Source organism: Varanus komodoensis, unplaced genomic scaffold (genome assembly GCF_004798865.1).
Source record: "Varanus komodoensis strain SLA01 unplaced genomic scaffold, ASM479886v1 scaffold4, whole genome shotgun sequence".
NCBI classification, from domain to species: domain Eukaryota; kingdom Metazoa; phylum Chordata; class Lepidosauria; order Squamata; family Varanidae; genus Varanus; species Varanus komodoensis.
In genome coordinates, this window is record NW_025335941.1 from 2,324,961 (window position 1) to 2,343,879 (window position 18,919).

Consider the following 18,919-nt stretch of genomic DNA (forward strand, 5'->3'; position numbering starts at 1 on the left):
TAACAAAAAAGAATCATGGCAGACTCAGGGTGACAATGAGCTGAGCAGAAACATCAGCAAGACAAACATGTGGCAAGCCCCCTTCAAATTTTTATTACAAATGGTGATTTTTTAAAGAAAGTAAACAGCTGCAATTATATGAGGGGGGACCCAAAAACCCCCAGAAATTTATTTATAAAAAATCATGTATTTATTTTTACACATTCAAACATCAATCACCGTCAAAGTACTCTCTGTTTGATGCAATACACCCATAGAGATGTTTTTCCACTGCTCAAAACTCATTCATTTTGATGCCTTTTAGTGCTTCTGCTGTTTTTTGTTTCACCTCTTTCACATAGGCAAAATGTTTCCTTTTGAGGACTTTTTTCATCCAGGGAAACAAAAAAGTCAGACAGGGTGAGATTGGGTGAATAGGGAGGGTGGGGCACAAAGGCCATGCTCAAAAATTTTTTTTGCTCAAAAATAGCTGAATACTCAGCTGAACAAAATTTCACAACCGTATGTTGTTCATTTAAATCAGCCATCACAAAATGGGCAAAGTGTTGAAAGCGTCTCACAAACACACACACACCACCTCACTGAAGCTGAATGCAGGCTCTCACAACCCAGCTGGGTACACTGATGTAGATGGGTTTCTAGAACACTCACCTAGTGGGGGAAGCCTGTGCTACAAGGGGCCTGCCCTCCAGAAGATAATTCCTGGTTTTTTTGGGTCCCCCCTCATAATATGACTTTGAACAACTTTCTCATCAATTGTAATTTCAGTTCCAGATTTAAATATGTAAAGTTGCATGCACTGAAAAAGGTCATAACACTTAAGTTGAACAGGAGGCCATATTGATAATGTCCAATCAAAATTCTCTTTCAGAGTTCAGTGAGGCTTACTTCCAAGTAAGTGACTCCAGAATTGCAGCCTAAATCTTTTTGAGGTAAAAGCTACGCCTCTTGTAAAATGTTCAACGTGCAACCCTGGTTTTTTTGTTGTTTTGGTGAAGAACTGTGCTGAGTTTTTAGTTCTTCGTGACATGGGAGGTACATGATCTGTATCTCTTCTATGTCTTAAAGTGACATTTTGCCATGAAAATCACATGGGACAAGATTCTCACTCATTTGGGAGCAAAAGGTAGGATATTTCCCTTTGTCTACTGTTTTGTTTCTTAGTGCTTTTTATAAAACATGGACAAGGAACTGATCACTAAACAAGTTCATACACTGAAGGACAAAGAAGAGAACTGAATAATGAAGATGTTTGTATACTGTCCAACTGAACAAAATCACAATCCTTTTATCTATCACGGAGTTTCTCATTCCATTATTATCTACCAATGGTTACTAGTTATGATTATGACATATTACCTTCAGCATCAGGGACAGTATGACTCTCAGTTGCTCATGTCCTACTTGTGGGCTTCCCACAGGAATCTGTTTGGCCAGTAGGAAAACAACGCTGGATTAGTTGGACCTTTGTTCTGATCGAGCAAGGCTTTTATGTTCTATCTTCTGCTTATTTTCATTTGGCACAATGGCAATAATGATGCTTCTGAGCTTGTTCAGTATTATGTGAGCTACCAGAGAAAATAAAAATAGATTAATATTTTATTAATTTATTTAACTTATTTATATGCCGTCGTATTTGCAAAAAGCCTCAGGATGGCTTACAGCGTAAAATAAAATATAACAAATAAATTCCTGACCCACACTGGCTGCAGTTAAAAACATAGAAAAGACAATATTAAAACTCATTAAAATATCGCTGGAATAAAAAGGTCTTAACCTGGCGCTGAGAAACAAATAACGACGGCACCAGGCAGACCTCTCTGGGGAGCACATTCCATAAATGGGACACCACCGCAGAGAAAGCCCTCCTCCAGGTACTTTGCCTCTTAATATCTTTCACAGAGGGTTCCTGGAGGAGAGCCTCTGCTACTGATCTCAAGGGGAGGGAGGGTAAATATGGAAGAAGGCGTTCCTTCAGGTATCCAGGTCCCAAGCCGTTTAGGGCTTTATAGGTCATAACCAGCACCTTGAATTGAGCCTGGACTTCGATGGGAAGCCAATGAAGCTGGTAGAGGACTGGGGTTATGCGAGAATAACGCCCAGTCCCCGTCAGCAACCTGGCTGCTCTGTTTTGCACCATCTGAAGTATCCGGACTGTCTTCAGGGGCAGCCCCACGTAGAGCGCATTACAGAAATCCAACCAGAAAGTAACCAATGCATGTGTCACTGTCGCTAGGCAGTCTCCTTCCAGGTAGGGGCGCAGCTGATGAATTAGCCAAAGCTGAAGGAAAATGCTCCTTGCCACTGCAGTCACTTGAGCTTCCAAGGACAGCTCCGGGTCGAGGAGCACTCCCAAGCTGAGGACCCTGTCCCTCAGAGGGAGTGCAACCCCATTTAGGACAAGGCCCAAGTCCTTCATCCCAAGGCCCGATCCACCCACCAACAGGACCTCCGTCTTATCTGGATTGAGCTTCAGTTTATTGGCCCTCATCCAGCCCATTACCTCAGCCAGGCACTAGTTCAGTACAGCCACTGTCTCACCTGGATCGGTTGAAAAAGAGAGGTAGAGCTGGGTGTCATCAGCATAATGATGATTCCACAGCCCAGACCTCCTGATGACCTCTCCCAGCGGTTTCATGTAGATGTTGAATAGCAAGGGGGACAAGATGGAGCCCTGCGGTACTCCATGGCGTAACTGCCATGGCACAGAGCCAAAGTCCTCCAGCACCACCACCTGGAATCGGCCGTCAAGGTAGGAGTGGAACCACTGCCAAGCAGTGCCTCCTACTCCCAATCCTGCCAGCCTATCCAGAAGGATACCATGGTCGATGGTATTGAAAGCCGCTGAGAGGTCCAGGAAGACCAACAGCGACACACTCCTCCTGTCTCTCTCCCTGCACAGGTCATCATACAGGGCGACCAAGGCAGATTCAGTACCAAACCTGGGTCTGAAGCCAGACTGAAATGGATCCAGATAATCAGTTTCATCCAAGAGTGCTTGGAGTTGTCCCGCCACCACCCATTCCAACACCTTGCCCAAAAACGAGATGTTGGCCACTGGTCTATAATTGGCGGCCATCTCTGGATCCAGGACACCTTCTTTAGGACAGGCCTGATTACCACCTTCTGTAAAGGAGTGGGCACCTGGCCATCCCTCAGAGAGGCGTTAATAACCTCCAGGACCCAGGCACCAATCCCGTGTTTGGTTTTGGTCAGCAGCCATGATGGGCAAGGGTCAAGTAAGCAGGTGGTGGGACGTACTTGTCCAAGCACCTTGTCCACATCAAGCCGCAATAACTGAAATTCTGAAATTCATCCAATAATACCTGACCAGACGGAGTCATTGACATCTCCCCTAAAGGATCTGAATCACTTGTGGAGTCCAGCTCGTGACGAGTCTGAGCGATTTTCTCCTTAATAGATGTAAGTCAGGAGTTCCCAACCATTTGGGACCTGTGAGCACATTTGGGGATTTGAGAACCTGCTGTGGACACCACTACAAAATGCTTAATCAATAGAATACCTGTGACATTTACCAGTTGTGTCTATGAAACTTAGGTTTCTTAGACACAAAAACTTTTTGTGTTTATTGAAGTTTGTAATGTTTCTTTAATGAAGGACTATCTAATTCAGCTAGTCACTGGTGATGCAATGCAGCTAATGCTTCTTTTGAACATATGTTTTGGGCAATGCTAAGTAGTTGCTTCTTATTTGGAGATTATTAAGCAGATATATTTTGTAAAGGGAACACTCTTTATTCACTGATGTACAAGCTGTTTAGAATTATTTACCTGCCTCACAGAAATTAACAAATGGTCAGTATAAATGGATTCTTTTACCCTTTTGACAGGTAAAAAAGACTGTTATTGGAATTTTAGAAGGATAAGCACTCACTTCCTACAATGCAAATAGACTGAGGCTCTTACACTATTTTTACGGGTTTCATATAGGTGCTGCCTTGAAACAAATGCTTCTTTGGATGTTTGACCCGCTTTTGTTGATGTCTATGTATAATTCTATACATTTCATAGAAAATCATGTATGTGTTTTAAAAAATTGGGGCAGGGGATAAAAGCATTTCGAGGATCTGCTGACATCACTTTGGGGACCCCTGATAAAAGTGGTTTCTTCACTCTACCCATTACCACGTTTCTGTGTACTAGGTGATATAAAATGTAGACTTAGGGTAAGCACAGCTAGTCAAGAAGTTCACTCTATGGCAATGCTATGTGTATTGCATGGATCTATGTATAAGTGTAGAATTAGATGTAGAAAGTAATATTCTAATAATTTCAGATTTCATTTCGCTATGGATAGTCTTGAAAGTTTGTGAATAATGCAGGAGAAAATGCCAGAGGCATGGGTGAAAATGGAATAAACTTACTGATTTAGCAGTAGCCTGAGGTTTTCCTCTTTTCTTTCAGCTCCATTTTTGCTAGCTCTCTATCCCCTGCCACTGTCCCACAGTGTCCTTTGGTGAAAAAGAAATGTGATTCAGTTCTTTTTTTCTGTATCTAAAGCTTGTGAATGTTCCTACTGTAGAATGTTGCCAAATATTAAAAAAACCCTGTTCTTTAAATGGTTTACAGTCTCTGTTATATACACGAGATCATATGAAATCTTACATAAACTGTCAACTGTCAAATAATAATTACCTTTGTATCTTAGTTATCAAATACCACTATATATTAAATATCATTGCATATTATCAAGTATTATAAAAAAGAAATACAGTTACTTTCAGTAAATACTGTCTAACATTAAATACTATTGCATGTTGACCATGAAGATGAAAACCAGGTTAGAATCCTTTCTTGCTTCTAATCATCATCAAGAAATAATCCATTTTCAAACAAATAAATAGCACTCATCGTTTCATGAGGCAAAAAACAGGCAACGTCTCTGTCAGAGAGAGACTTTGGTCCAATAAAAAGTGATCAGCGGGAGAGGCCCTTCTCCGGGAACCCTCCGTGAAGGATATTAGGAGGGTGAGTACTTGGAGGAGGGCTTTCTCTGCAGTGGCGCCCAATCTACGGAATGCGCTCCCCAGAGAGGTCTGCCTGGCGCTGTCATTATTTGTTTTTCGGCGCCAGGCAAAGACCTTTTTATTTAAGCATTATTTTAATTGTTAATATTATTTATTTATTTTATTCTTTGGCCAGGTCAACTCAAATTATATTGTTTTTATATTGTGATTATTTAATTATTGTTGTGAGCCGTCCCGAGGCTTCGGCGAATGGGGCGGCATAGAAGCCTCCTAAATAAATAAATAAATAAATAAATAAATAAATAAATAAATAAATAAATAAATAGTGTATATATGTGCTTGTTGAGACAGAGAAGGGCACAGCTATCCTCCAATTCCAAACCTCATTACATATGGAGGAAAGAACTATCCTCCTTATATTTCCAGACAGTATGCTAGCTGTTACTTCTGCACATGTCTGAGTGGTAGACAGAAAAAGATGGCTGAGAGATCATTCTCAGCAGTGTCAGTGAAGATAGAATGTCTTCTTTATTTCCACCTGGTCTCAAGGCTAAGAAGGGATATTCAACAAGGATGAGGTGCCATTAGAGATTGAATGGAATTTGAGAAGTTGATTTCATAGCAAAAAGACCATTTACTAGGATGGATTTACAAGTTATAGTTGCAATATGATACAGAAACCAAATGGGTTAAAACATGTATGATAAGTTGGATGCAGAACTATAGAGAAGAAATATCCCTCCATCAATGGGAAACTTTGTGCAAAAAAGAATAAAATTCACTGCTAGCCAAGCATTAAGAGAGAATAGGTACAAGGTGTTCCTGTGTTGTTATATCACCTCTGAAATATTCAAAAATTGGACAAGAGTTATAATGGACAGTGTTGGAAATGTAAAAAAGTGGAAGAGGCTTTCTATTATATGTGGTGGTTGCATAATATGTATTTGCTTCCAAAAATTTTGTAAAGAAAAACATACTGAAATACAGAAAAAATTGAAAATTAACTTACCAGTGAATACTAAGAATATGCTATTCAGTATTTTACTCACTACTTAATAAAAACCCTCCTAACAAATATGGAAGAATTATTTAAATATATGACAGCAACAATTGCAACAAAATGAAAAACAGAACAGTGCCCAACCAACAAAGATTGGAAAAATAAGCTAGCTGACTATGCAGTGATGGCAAAATTAACCAACTATGTAAATAGGAGACTGGTTAAAGAATTTACTGATAAATGGGAAGCTATAGTTATAAATTTAGAAGATGTAATGATTATTGCTGATCTTTTGTGAAACTTCCTGCATCTAGTTTTATATGCAATTTTTGTACATGTTCCCTTGGTTACTTTTTCTTTTTTTCTGTTTTTCTTTCTGTTTCTTTTTTATTTATTAAAAAAGCAGTGTTTGCTACAGATTTTAAAGTTTGTGTGTTTGAAAAAGATGGTTTATTCCCTAATCAGGCCCAGGCCTTCATTGCTGCCACCACGGCTGGGTGTAATCTGCAGAGCTTCCCAAAGGCAAAGAGAAGATCCTGCTCCATTTCCTTGCTCCAGTACTTGTTTGCATGCTCAGAGCGGGCAGGTGAACTGGCAGACACAACAAGGAAGAAAAGCAGCATGGTCAGCAGCTCCAAAGGTTGGGAGTGGCCCCTTTGCTGGAATGTGGGCCTCAGCAGGTACCCAACAAGAGGGAGTCCTAATGCTGGCCCTGTTCCTTATTGTATGCCTGCTTTTCTGTTCTTTGGAATTATTTGCACTGTTTTTCATGTTTCCCTGCAAGGAATTTATCAGCACAGCTGAGAGCATCTCCTTTAGCCACTCTGTATTGTACTAAATTGTCATTCTCAAAGGCTTTAGAATATCTATAAATAAATTCACGCTATCACTCATGCAAGCTATTTCAGCTCACTTACTTTGAAAGCAAACATCATCTCTTTTCACCTTCAATCCTCTGTTTTTGTTTAGATTTAAAAGAACCCTAAGATTTCTGTAGTATTGGAAGCAAAACTATTTCAAGTTGAATGTCAGCTGGATGTTTAGTCAGAAGTCTAGAGCACAGTGATTAAAAACACTTCCATGTTGTGTTACCATTGAAAAGATGGCAGGAGGTGCATTTAAATTATACTGCTTAAAGGGTCTACAGTTCTTCTGTCTCTCACTAATGCTAATATTCATATTCCTTATGACTTTTCCCTTTTCTAGCAGTTCTTAGATACAAATAATGCAAATCACTTAGCAAAATTATGCTTTTTAGTTAAGAGTATGAAATGGGAAACAAGTGGACAGAGAATGCTCTTATACGACACACTGAACAGTAGAATTGTCCTGCAACAGAATTCCAACAGGGAGATCTGTAAGTAAACTATTCACAGGGCAAGTATTGTTTCCTATGACAGATAAAGCCTACTCTCATGGACAAGTAAACGCTGGTTCATATTCAAGATTTTTCTCATAGTTTGGAGGTATGCATGACCCCAAGGCATGTTTGTTCCCTTTGCCTGGATACGACCACAGGATGCTGCCATGTTCCAACAGCTCAATGAGGTCAGGTTGTGGGCAACTTTCAAAAGGAAATCTGGCTTGCTTTTCCTGATCTTTAAATAGTGCCCCCACCTTTGGCCCAGGCAGTAGCTGCTATGCCTCAGAGTACCTTTTCCTCAGGGTTTGATACATCAGTCCCCCTATATATACCCCTCTAAAATAGTGTAAGTCAAAATGCTAAAGTAAAACTAACAATGACAGAAATATTCCTGGGTCCAGCTTCTCAGTGTAATATTTGACTAAGGATGTATTCTATCATTGATTTTGATAATGATTGACATTGTAGCTTTAAATGACAACCAAGTTAAAAAAGGAAAGTAATAGAGAATGACAGTAATTAGTTACATATGTACCAAGATAGTTTCAATCTAATATTTTGCAATTTGTTCTGATGGATGCATAAATGTGAAATCTTTTTACTGGAATTAACTATCTAGGTATCTTGTTCCAGAATGATCCCATGAACTAAATTTGTGTTCTTGTCACAAGTAGCATAGATAGTTCATTCTAATTAAATGTTCCCATGTGCATCCCACATTAATCATATGTGTGACATTAGTATATACTTTGGAATGTGGCTATGAGGGAGGGAAGCATTTCCCAGCTGCCCAAAGGGCATTTTGGGGGCTTCTAGCAAGGGTGGTCACCTACTAGCCACTTAGCAAGAGTGGCAAAGGATTTTTACTGTTCTTGGCTAAGTGAACTTGTAGTTAGGATTGACTAATGGTATGTTATGCTGTCCAGATTCAAACAACATGACAACCTACCATGGATTAAACAGACCTTTCTACAAAGTCATGGATGGTCAGAGTGGATTATAGCCCCAAAATAAGCCACCTGTTCCAGGTCTGTTTGACAAGACAACCTGCTGGGGCTTATAAATCATGGTGGGCTTTCATGTCATATGAACCCAGTCATTGTCTCCTCTTCAGAAAACATATTAAAAGTCATCTTCCAGGAGCTCTTATACCATATATTGCTGGAAGCTCTTTGACCATGTATTGCTGTAATCCAACTGAAAAGCACTGTACTTTTCCTAGCAGCTTTTCATACATTGTTGAGCAAATGAACACTATGAAGATATAATTTGTAAGAGACAAACGCTCTATGTTTCCAAAGTGTGGGCAATTGTACATTCTATTGTTTCCCTAGGACTTTTGCTGTAATTTTGTAAAATCTAATTTCTAACTCATTTTTCTTGGTCTGACTCTGTCCCTTCTCCTTCTCCACCCATATTGTTAGTATCATTAACTTTTTAATCTCAATGTTTGGGATCCTGACCTTGATGCCCTAGGATAACAAAATAATGTAAAAATAGCCTGTCACTCAGGATGTTCTCACTAAAAAGTTGTCAAGCGCTCACACAAAATCTTCAGTGCTTTCATTGCACTGTTCCTTAACCTACAATTGTAACCCCTGAAATATTTTACTTGAAATTTATTACATCAAATGCCCACATATGGTTGGCTGTAGGACAGTTTGGATTCTCAGCTCCAGCTGGCACAGAAAGTACCACACCGGCTACTCTCTGGGGTTAAAAAAAAGTAACCTCAGAGAGGAGTTAAATAGGGGGAGTGGAAGAAACTGGAGCACCATGGTATGAGGCATCCTGCTGCCATGCCTCCTCCTCCTCTCACCCTCAGAAATCCTGCTGGCTGAAACCATCCATCTAGTGAATATGCAGAGTGGGAGGCAAAGATAATCTCACCAGCTCTTTCCATGCTGCATTGTATGAATATGAACTTCCAAGTTTGGAGGCGCACATTTTTCTTGACAGGTGTCCACTTTAAATGTGGGAAATCTCCATAACACAAATTTGTATTCAGTGATAACTAGAAGTTATAGAAAAACTATCAATCCTAGGGATGCTCACTTGGAAATAGTGAAGTTTGTGAAATTTCAAAATTTGAAAGTAGTATTCTTCAGGAACCTCTTTCAACAGTTAATTTTTCTTCTACTTCTCCATTTCTAACAAGGTAACAAGGTGGTTATTCCATGGCTAATGCCAGTGCAATGTAGTCATGATTTTAGAGCAGTACAGCAATCACCTCCCAGTCATAATGCTGCTGACAGATAGAAAAAACGATACATTCATCATCTGGTGCTGGAAGAGAGCTGTGCGAATACCCTGGCCCAACAGAAGATGAACAAGTAGGTCCTGGATCAAATGAAGTCAGAACTTTTCTTGGAAGCAAAAATGACAAAACTGGAGCTATCATACTTCAGGCACATTATGAGCTGGCAAGAGTCAATCGCGCTGGGGACAGTGGAAGGGAAGAGAGGAAGACCAGATACGAGATTGATGAACCCCATACAGGAAGCCACAGCCTTGAGTTTCCATTAGCTGAGCAGGGCTCTCAAGGGCACAAATCGAAGAAAACTTGACCGCACAGAATAGCTACAATGTTCAGGGTCAGTTTATTAACATAACCGGTTTCAGAAGCAAAGCGGGTTAATGGAGTGTGCATGAAAAGAGACAGAGCAAAGAGCGATGGAGCGTCAGGCATCCTTAGCAATGGCACAAAACACGCGTGCCCTTCTTAAGGGAGGTTCGATACGTTCACATCCTGCGGTAGGCCCGGAACCCGATTGAAGGCCGTCGCGCCTGCGCACCATTTTGTGTTTGGTGGTGATAGGCGGTGCTTGGGTGGGAGGGAGGGAGGCGGGCGGGAGTCCAGGAAAGGAAGAGCGTGGCCGTGGAGATGCTGGCTGGTTGTTGCCCAGTCAGAAGGCGGGCCGCCCGAAAGGCGGGCGCTTACCAAGTAGCCGCCGGAGACGGGTTGGCCTGAGCTGCTCCGGCAGGAGGAGGGCGCGCAACGTGCCCGCCCGGCCGTTGGCTATGTGAGGGGAACGGCTGTGTGGTGGAGGCAGTAGCAGCTGCTCCTGACGCCCCTCTCCCCCGCGCGCTGTCCCGGACCCGCTGAGCCGTTGTGACAGTTGGGAGCGCATTCCCCGCCCCCTCGCGGCGGTGTTTGTGTGCGTGAGCCTCCGCACGCGCCTGCAGGCTGCTGCTCGGCCGGTCCGTCCGTGGGCCCGCCGCCGCCGCCGCCCGTGGTGGTGGTGGCTGCCACTGTGTCCGCGCGCGCAGGTCTCCTCTCCTCCCTCCTTCGCAGTCCAACCATGCGGCTCTGTGGGGCGCTTCTGAAGAGCCCCATCCCCAAACAGATCGAATACTACTCTCGCTTTTCTCCATCGCCGCTGTCAATCAAGCAGTTCCTGGACTTCGGTGAGTGACGAAGAGGCACCTGCACGCTGCGCGCGACACAACCCCCCTCCCTCCGCACACAAACACACGTCGTCTCCCCGTCCTTTCGAAGTTTGGGGTTTGGTTTGGGGTAGGCGGTGGAGAAGCTCCCCGCGATGCTCCCCCTTGGCGGCCTGTGTGACGTCACTGGGACGAGGTGGGGGAGGGGTTCGGGACGAGGCGCCAAAACAAACAGCGGTCACAACCTTGCAACCCTTGCGAAGGAGGGGGTTTCTTCTGAGGTGTTTCCCTAAAAGGCCGTGGTTGAATACGTGTCAGTGAGGAAACAATTAGACCGGTTAGGTGTACTGGAGGAGGAATGTGAGAAGTAGCAAGGCCCGATTGTAGGATAGGCGGAAGCTCAACAGATGGAGATTTTTCTCAGCATGGACATGGAAGAGTGAAGAAAGTGCCACCTGTTTAGTTTCTATGCATACTGACGTTATTAAAGAGAGACATTACCTATGGGTCCCTTGTGCAGGTACTGAGCAGATCTTGACCTTAAAGCCATTCCGTGGGTTAGTTCAAGCATTATGTTTCAGTTCTCCCAATCATCATTCGGGACTGGTTTAGGACACATGCACTTCTCCCTCCCCTCTTCTGCAACGACCCACTTGGATTTTTCTTAATCATAACTTTCCATGCTGCCGAAGCTGGACAGTACTGTTCAAATCATACTTTTAAGTAGGGTTGTAAGCCATCGTTTGGAGGTTAATGTTACTCCTAGTTTGTTGATTTGGTTGGTATACTGCCTCCTATTACACTCTTTTAGCCCAGATATATATTTGGGGACCTAAATATTTTATGTCAGTAGTGCTGTTGTTAATACCAGTCTTAGACTTTGATCCAGGATTGAGGCTTGCCCCCACCCCATTTGAAGACCAAGAAAACCTGCAAATGAAAATGAAGTTGGAACAGGAAAAGGGAAGAATAAACAAGATTTTCCATAAAACATTTTCACTTCTGGTTTGCAGATATTGTAAACCAAGTTGCAGGCTTCTTCCCACCATATTAGAGATTATTGTCTGAAGGGGTTTACATGTTCTCAGCAGAAGGGAGTGGTTTGTCTTGGTACATGTTTTTTGTTCATGTCATGGTGTTTAACTGAAATGAGTGGACAGTCCCATCAACAGTTGGTTTGGACCCAGTCTGGCAGCAGTACATGAACCTTGCACTGCTTCTTGTGTGACTTTGACTTAGTCTGCAGAAAGTGAGGCCATGTTTTGTATCGTGCTATTTAGAGTGGGGAAAGCAAAGACAATTGAAGTCATCTTTTCCTAAATAAATTCTACTGCCATTCTGTGACAATGTCTCAAGCTCATCATTTTCTTAATTTTTTTCATTTCTTCTTTCATGTCTGGTAGTGCCTGGCATTACTTCTTGGACTTCAAAATACCCTCTGTCATTCTCTTTGGCAGTATTCCAACCAATAGTGCCAAACTCCACCTTATGAAGCATCTAAAATCCATTAAGGCACATTGCTGCTCATTTTTTTTAATAAAATGTCTGGATCTGAAGCTTGTTTTATTTTTTATTAGCTTAGGTGACACACACAGAGCTTCCCATGCTCACCCATTTGTACCTTAATGTCAGGAGGAGCATTTGTACAAAACTGGACTAACTTTTTAAAAAAATTCTAAGAACACCAGTTAGTGTGTATGGATAATCATAGACAGCAGGACCCCTGTATCCACTGGCTTGGTTACTGCATTTTCAGCTGATGGTGGTTGACCTTGGCCTGAAATAGAAATTGTAAAGTGCCAAGAACTCAAAGTGCTTCCTGAAAATTCTTTATTTAATAGGGAAAGAAAAAATCATATGCTGGGGTAAGAATAAACCAAATTGGGAAAGAGAAATGTATAAAGTTTATCTGAATTTATTTTGTTGCTTGCTGCCTGTGGCTCTCACTTGTGGCTCTCAAACATCTGACATTTACCCTAGGAGGCTTTTCTGTTGAGCATATCTGGCTGCCCCTGGGTGTTTGCTATTACCCGTGATTTCAGGCATCCACTGGGGATGGGGGCATGGAACCAGTCTGCATGGATACAGGGGGCCTGCTGTAATGTGTTGTGAGTGGAAGGAGGCATGGGGTTTCTCTGTACATCCTTTTTCACAAAAAGGAAACAAGCACTAACAGTGATGATTAATGGCATTTTGCTAAGGAGTTTGGCTTATTGAAGATACCAGAAGAAGAAGAATATATGAAATTTCCACTGGATCCCAGTCCCTTTGAGCAAATATCCCTTTGAGGCAAATAAGGTGCATGTGTTTCTGAAAACTTCATAGATACCACAGCCTCTAGTTACAGTACTGTCCTGGTTGTTGTATTATGGGGATTTATTCTGGAAGATGTGACCAGTAACCTACAGATGTGTTAGACAATAATGTTGACCATTCCCAGCCAGCATCAGTGGGGAAGGCTGTAACAGTATGAACAGCTGTTGCTTAGTTTTTCATATGTATCATTACCAAAAATTGTACTTGGCTGCTAAATCAGTGTGTCAAAAGAGTAATTAAAGTTAAAACAAATTATTTCTAGAAAGTGCTAGAACTATGAAAACTTGAAGAATTTTGCCCTGCTAGATCACATAGGGTTCTCTTCATGCAACCCCCCCTCCGCCAGTTTTTCTTAAGGGAAAGGCCGATGGGGAACATGCTGGGTTTGGCATTGTTTCTTGAAAGCATCCGAAGTGCCTTCAAGTAGAAGTACCCAAATTACACCCTGGCTTTTTTAAGGGAGCTTGATTGATGCTGTTGCTTAAAGATGCCACAAATGTTATGGAACAATGGTGTCCAACCCTTTCCTACTTCAGAGCAGGTAGGGTGGGAATGGGAGTTGCCAGGTTGGCTTTGCTTGGCCAAAGCTCTCCAGATGCCTTGGGCATGTAGCTCCCAAACAACCCTTGGTTTTTTGTCCAGCTCTGGAGTTTAGAAATTGGTGGATATCACTGAACAACTCTCAGAACAGACTCTGCTGTCTTCTCCAATTTCACCATTAGGAAGAAGGCTTGCTATTAGTCATGTTCACCCGAAGGCAGCATCACACTGCCCTAGCAATAGAATTGTTGAACCATGAATGTGTTTGTTGAAGTCTGAAGCTGACAATAGGGCAGTGGACTGATGTGGACTGGGCCCTAAAGGTATGCTTTCTGTGCCAAACACTGATGTTTTTATGCATTCATTTTCCTCTTGAAATTCTGCTCAAGCTTTTGCCTAGCAGATTATTTTAAAGTGAAGTAATGCCTTTTTGTCTGGACTTGCCAAGAGGAGGAGAACTGTTTTTGTCTGTTTTTAAAAATAAGTCGTATGCTAGTTTTATTATGAAAAGTGATCATCCTGGTTTTACAGTTAGTGTGTGGAATTGATTGAACATTGCCTTGCAGCTTTATATAAGGAGTATAAAGTTTTTTTTAAAAAATCAAGTACATGACAAGTTATCACTGTGCTATACTAGTATCAGGGTATAGAGCAAAGTGTATAATCAAGAATGGTTAGAATTGAGCTTTGGATTTATACATAATATGTTAATCATAAATATTTATCAGTGAAAAACAATGTAATTACACCTAGAACATAGGTGTAATTTAAAATGTAACACAAGTAACCATTGAGCAGCCAAGAATTCTATTTTTTCATAGAAAGGCATGTTTAAATTTAATAAACAAACTAATAGAACATATTTACACTGTTCAGTATGGATAAGGAGAACAGTTGTATCTGAGGATGTGCAAAAATTCCCAAATAAATGTGTTATTCTATTATTAATATTTTCATTTCTATACCACCCTATAGCCAAAGTTCTCTGGGAGGATTACAACAATATCTAAAAGAGAAACATGTTTATTACATCATACTGAATATCATGGTGTTGTAAACCCTGCTTGTTTTTTTCCAAAAATGGAATGTAATATTGCAGTATATTGAACAAATAACAGGATATAACATCCTCGCAAATCCATTTTTGCTATATACAAGTTAAGCCTTCCCCAACCTGCTGTCCTGTAGACTGCAGTTCCCAGAATTCTTGATGAATGTCCATGCCGGCTGAGGCTGATGGGAACTTGCTCAAACCATCTGGAGGGCACCTGTTTGTGAAGTTGTACAATAGATGAAATAGACCTAGAACTAATTAAGAATCTTTTGTCAGCAGCAAACATCAGTGTTGCTTTTTGTTACGACCAATTTGTTTCTCCCTTCTTCTACATTTCTAGTGATTTAACTTAGATGTAAAGGCCTGGAAGAAACCTGGAATAATTTAGCTTTCTACCTTCACTCTCTGGACTTCTTTCTTCAACTTTGGATTATGAAATACTGCATTTTAGCATGACTAATATAAGTTCTTATGTTGATACCCAGAACGTATTAGTAGCATTCTTCATGTTACCAAGGGTTTTTTTTTAAACTAATGAGCTCTTTTTCAGATCTTACCAGTTCATAGGTGACAGAAAACCACACCTAGAGATAAAAGAGCCATGGCCACCATGTACTGACCTGTCTCAGAACACACTTTTAAGTCTGAGAAGGACTGATGTCTATATCTGTGAAGAAAGTACAATTGATTCATAGAGGGATACTTGTTACTTGAAATGTTTGGAAGGAAAATAACCACTATAATACTAGACCATTTGCACTTTTCACTGTGATGTAAGATATGAATCAAGATGTTTATCTGTGTTTATACGATTTGCAGGGCATTTTACCTATGCTTATGGTCCATAAAAAGGTAAAGGTAAAGGTTTCCCCTTGACATTAAGTCCAGTCATGCCTGACTCTAGGGGGCGGTGCTCATCTCCATTTCCTAGCCGAGGAAGCCAGCATTTGTTCACAGTCTCCGTGGTCATGTGGCCAGCATGACTAAATACTGAAGTGCACAGAACGCTGTTACCTGCCCACCAAAGTGGTACCTTTTTATCTACTTGCATTTGCATGCTTTCGAATTGCAAGGTTGGCAGGAGCTGGGACGGAGCAACAGGAACTCACCCCGTTGTGCAGATTCAAACCGGCAACCTTTCGATCTACCAGCCCAGCAGCACAGCGGTTTAAACCACTGCGCCACCTGCAGTCCCTTATGGTCCATAAGGAATGCTAAATAAAGAAAAACTAAAGTACCATTTTACTTATTTATTTATTGGTTTTCTAGCCCACCCCATTAGCCACATGGCTCCCTGGACAAGTTACAACAAAAAAACCATAGATGCAATATAAAATGCAATAAAAGAATCACAAATTACAATAAAACATTAGATCCTTTAAACCTTTTAACTTCATTAAAAGGCATACCCCATAGTTAAAGTACTGTTAAAAACAAATTAACAGTGAAAATACCATTGAAATAAAAAAGGCCTTTGCCTGATGCCAAAAAGAATATGGAGAGGGCACCAGGTGAATCTGTCTGGAGAGCTCGTTCCAAAGTTGTGCCACTTCAGAAAAGGCCCTTCTTCTTGTTACCACCCTCCTTAATTTCTCAGGAGGGGGCTCCCTCAGAAGGGCCTCACATACAGATCTAAGATGCTGGGTAGGTTTGTATAGGAAGAGGCACTCCTTTAGATATTCTGGCCCCAAGCTGTTTAGGACTTTATACACTAGTGTTAGAGCCTTGAATTGGGCCCAGACCTCAACTGGGAGTCTGTGAAAATGACAGAGAACTGGCTTTACATGACTGTACCTGCCAGTCCTTGTTAGTAGTCTCGCTGCCCTATTCTGGACCAATGGAAGTTTCTGGACTGTCTTGAAGGGAAGCCCCACATAGAGCGCATTGCAGTAATCCAGGTGAGAGGTTACCAGTGCACGGATAGTTGTTGCTGGGTCCTGTGTGTCCAGAGACTGCCACAGCTGATAGATCTGCTTGAACTGATATTGGCCACTGAATCCACCAGAAATTCCAGGAATAATTCAGGGTCCAGGAGCACCCTCAAACTGCAAACCCTGTCCTTTAGGAGGATTGTGACCCCATCTAGGATAGGCAAGATGTCCCCCATCTGCACAGACACATTCCCCACCAACAATATCTCTGTTTTACCTGGATTAAGTTTCAGTTTATTAACCCTCATTCAATCCATTATCAAGGCCAGACTTTGAATCAGAACATCCACTGCTACACCTGTCTTATGAAAATGGAAGGTAGAACTTAGAGCTGAGTGTCATTAGCATACTGATGACAACTCAGCCTACACCTCATGACCTCACCCAGTGGTTTCTTGTGGATGTTAAAGAGCATGGAGGATAAAATAGAGCCCTGCGGAAGTCCATGGCATAAATATAAATGGGTATGGGTATAGATACCCTAAAGTAGATAGTGCTTTATGGCTCAAAACATTGCCTTAATGTTCACTTTTGTATTAGGACATTTCTTCACAAATCTTGAAAACCAGAAAAGCAAACAGTGTGATCTGTTTTCAGTATCTAAATTGAGTGCAATTACGAGCAAAACTAGTGAAAACTGTTTGGAATGGCTTCAAGCTTCAGCAATCATCTAGCGTTAACATAATCTAAAAGTAAATACTAGATTATCTAAATAACTTGTCATGTACCTTTCTAAGTTCCCTAACCATAAAGGGTTGAAAAGTAGATTGCTTACAGCAGTGTTATCCACAGTGAAGCCCCTTGCACTTGGGTAAACTGATTAAAAAATCAGAGATATGACCAGTAAATTATCTGAGTCTAAATAATATTTTAGCAAAAAGTATAATAGATTTTATGGGGATAATGGGTTTCTGTGATTAGTGACCTACAGCAGATTCCTTTATGTATCTGGTCGAATAAATTCCACTGAATTAAATGGATCTTATTACCAAGTAGCTGAGTCTACATCTGCAGTCATAACTTCCCAGCATGAATATAATATTTTGTATTTTCATTGTAAATTATAGCTGGATGGTTACTTGAACACCAAAGGTTAATCATAGTTACCTTAAGTGATTATTATAACATATTCTATTTAATATTGATAGATCCTATGTTTACTTAGTCAAGTGTTAAGATATAAAAATAGAAGATACAATTTATTTGGATTTCTATCACATCTTATCCATATAGGGCTTCATCAGGATAAACATCTCATAAAATATCTATTAAGAAGAGTAAAGCTTAATATGTAAAAGAATTTCACCTCTTCAGATTGTTAGTGGGAGATCATTCCACAGGGCAATTGCTGCTGCAGATAAGGCCTATCTCCAAACAGAAATCTGCAGGCTGCAACACAAACAACATGAATAAGAATCATCCCATACAATTATTTAAACATAAAAACTATAGCCATCTGAGTTGACTCTTAATATATACCTTCTCTGAAGATTATATCCCTGTCCAGGAATGGGTATGGTTTGCACATTAGTTTAAGCTTGTATTAGTTGTTCCTAGGCAGGTCACTTGGGGCTCAAGTGACAGCAATGGATCTACGAGAGCTATCCCGAACTTGTTCCTTCAGATGGAATTGCAACCCCATTCAGAGCTGGTAATTTCTGCCAATTCCTACGGCTTGAAACTACTTAATCCATAGTACCTTCATTTTATGGGGATTCATCTTTGGGATTTTAATTATCTTTGTTGTTAATGGTGTGTTACCAGTTAAAGGAGACATTTTCACCTCAAAGGTAGAATTCAAGAGACCTTTAGACATATGTGTTACTTGGGCCTTCCTATTTTGTTTTCTTTACCTGTAGGTCATTACACTGAACTAAAATGTACTACTGCAGTTCCTGCAAGCTTTCTGGACAGCATACTGTGTCCTTGCCGAAAATTGAAAGCACAGATAAGCATTGACTTAGTTTGCATGTAATGACACCGCAGAGTAGGGGTTGTTATTGAAATTGTAGGTTGTCATTGCATATGAACCCTATACTATGATTTAACTATTAGTTGTTACCCATGAACAGGGGTACGCTTTCTGGGTTGTTTGTGCTTAAGAACTCATAGTCCACCATAGTCAGATTTTGCATGTAATGACAATCTGTACCCTGAATTGTCAATGCATGCAAACCAGACCATTGAGTTAGAAGTCCCATTTCTAGCTAATGGGGTTTGGATGAAGTAGACATCAGTATTCTTTCAAAATTCCTTAGACAGGTGCACCTGGTGCCCTCACTGTTATCATTCAGGTTCCAGGTGCAGACATATCTCTTCTCCAGGTATTTTAATAGTTGAT

At 41.0% G+C, this 18,919-nt stretch overlaps 1 protein-coding gene across 1 annotated transcript in view; it reads left to right on the top strand.

Moving 5' to 3' along the window:
* The first annotated feature begins 10,308 nt into the window (after positions 1-10,308).
* PDK3 (pyruvate dehydrogenase kinase 3) overlaps positions 10,309-18,919 on the top strand; it is a 50,549-nt gene continuing 41,938 nt past the window's right edge. Inside the window, exon 1 of the mRNA XM_044441910.1 lies at positions 10,309-10,758. Within this exon, the coding sequence (XP_044297845.1) occupies positions 10,653-10,758 (106 nt within the window). The 5' untranslated portion in view covers positions 10,309-10,652. The remainder of the gene's footprint in view (positions 10,759-18,919) is intronic.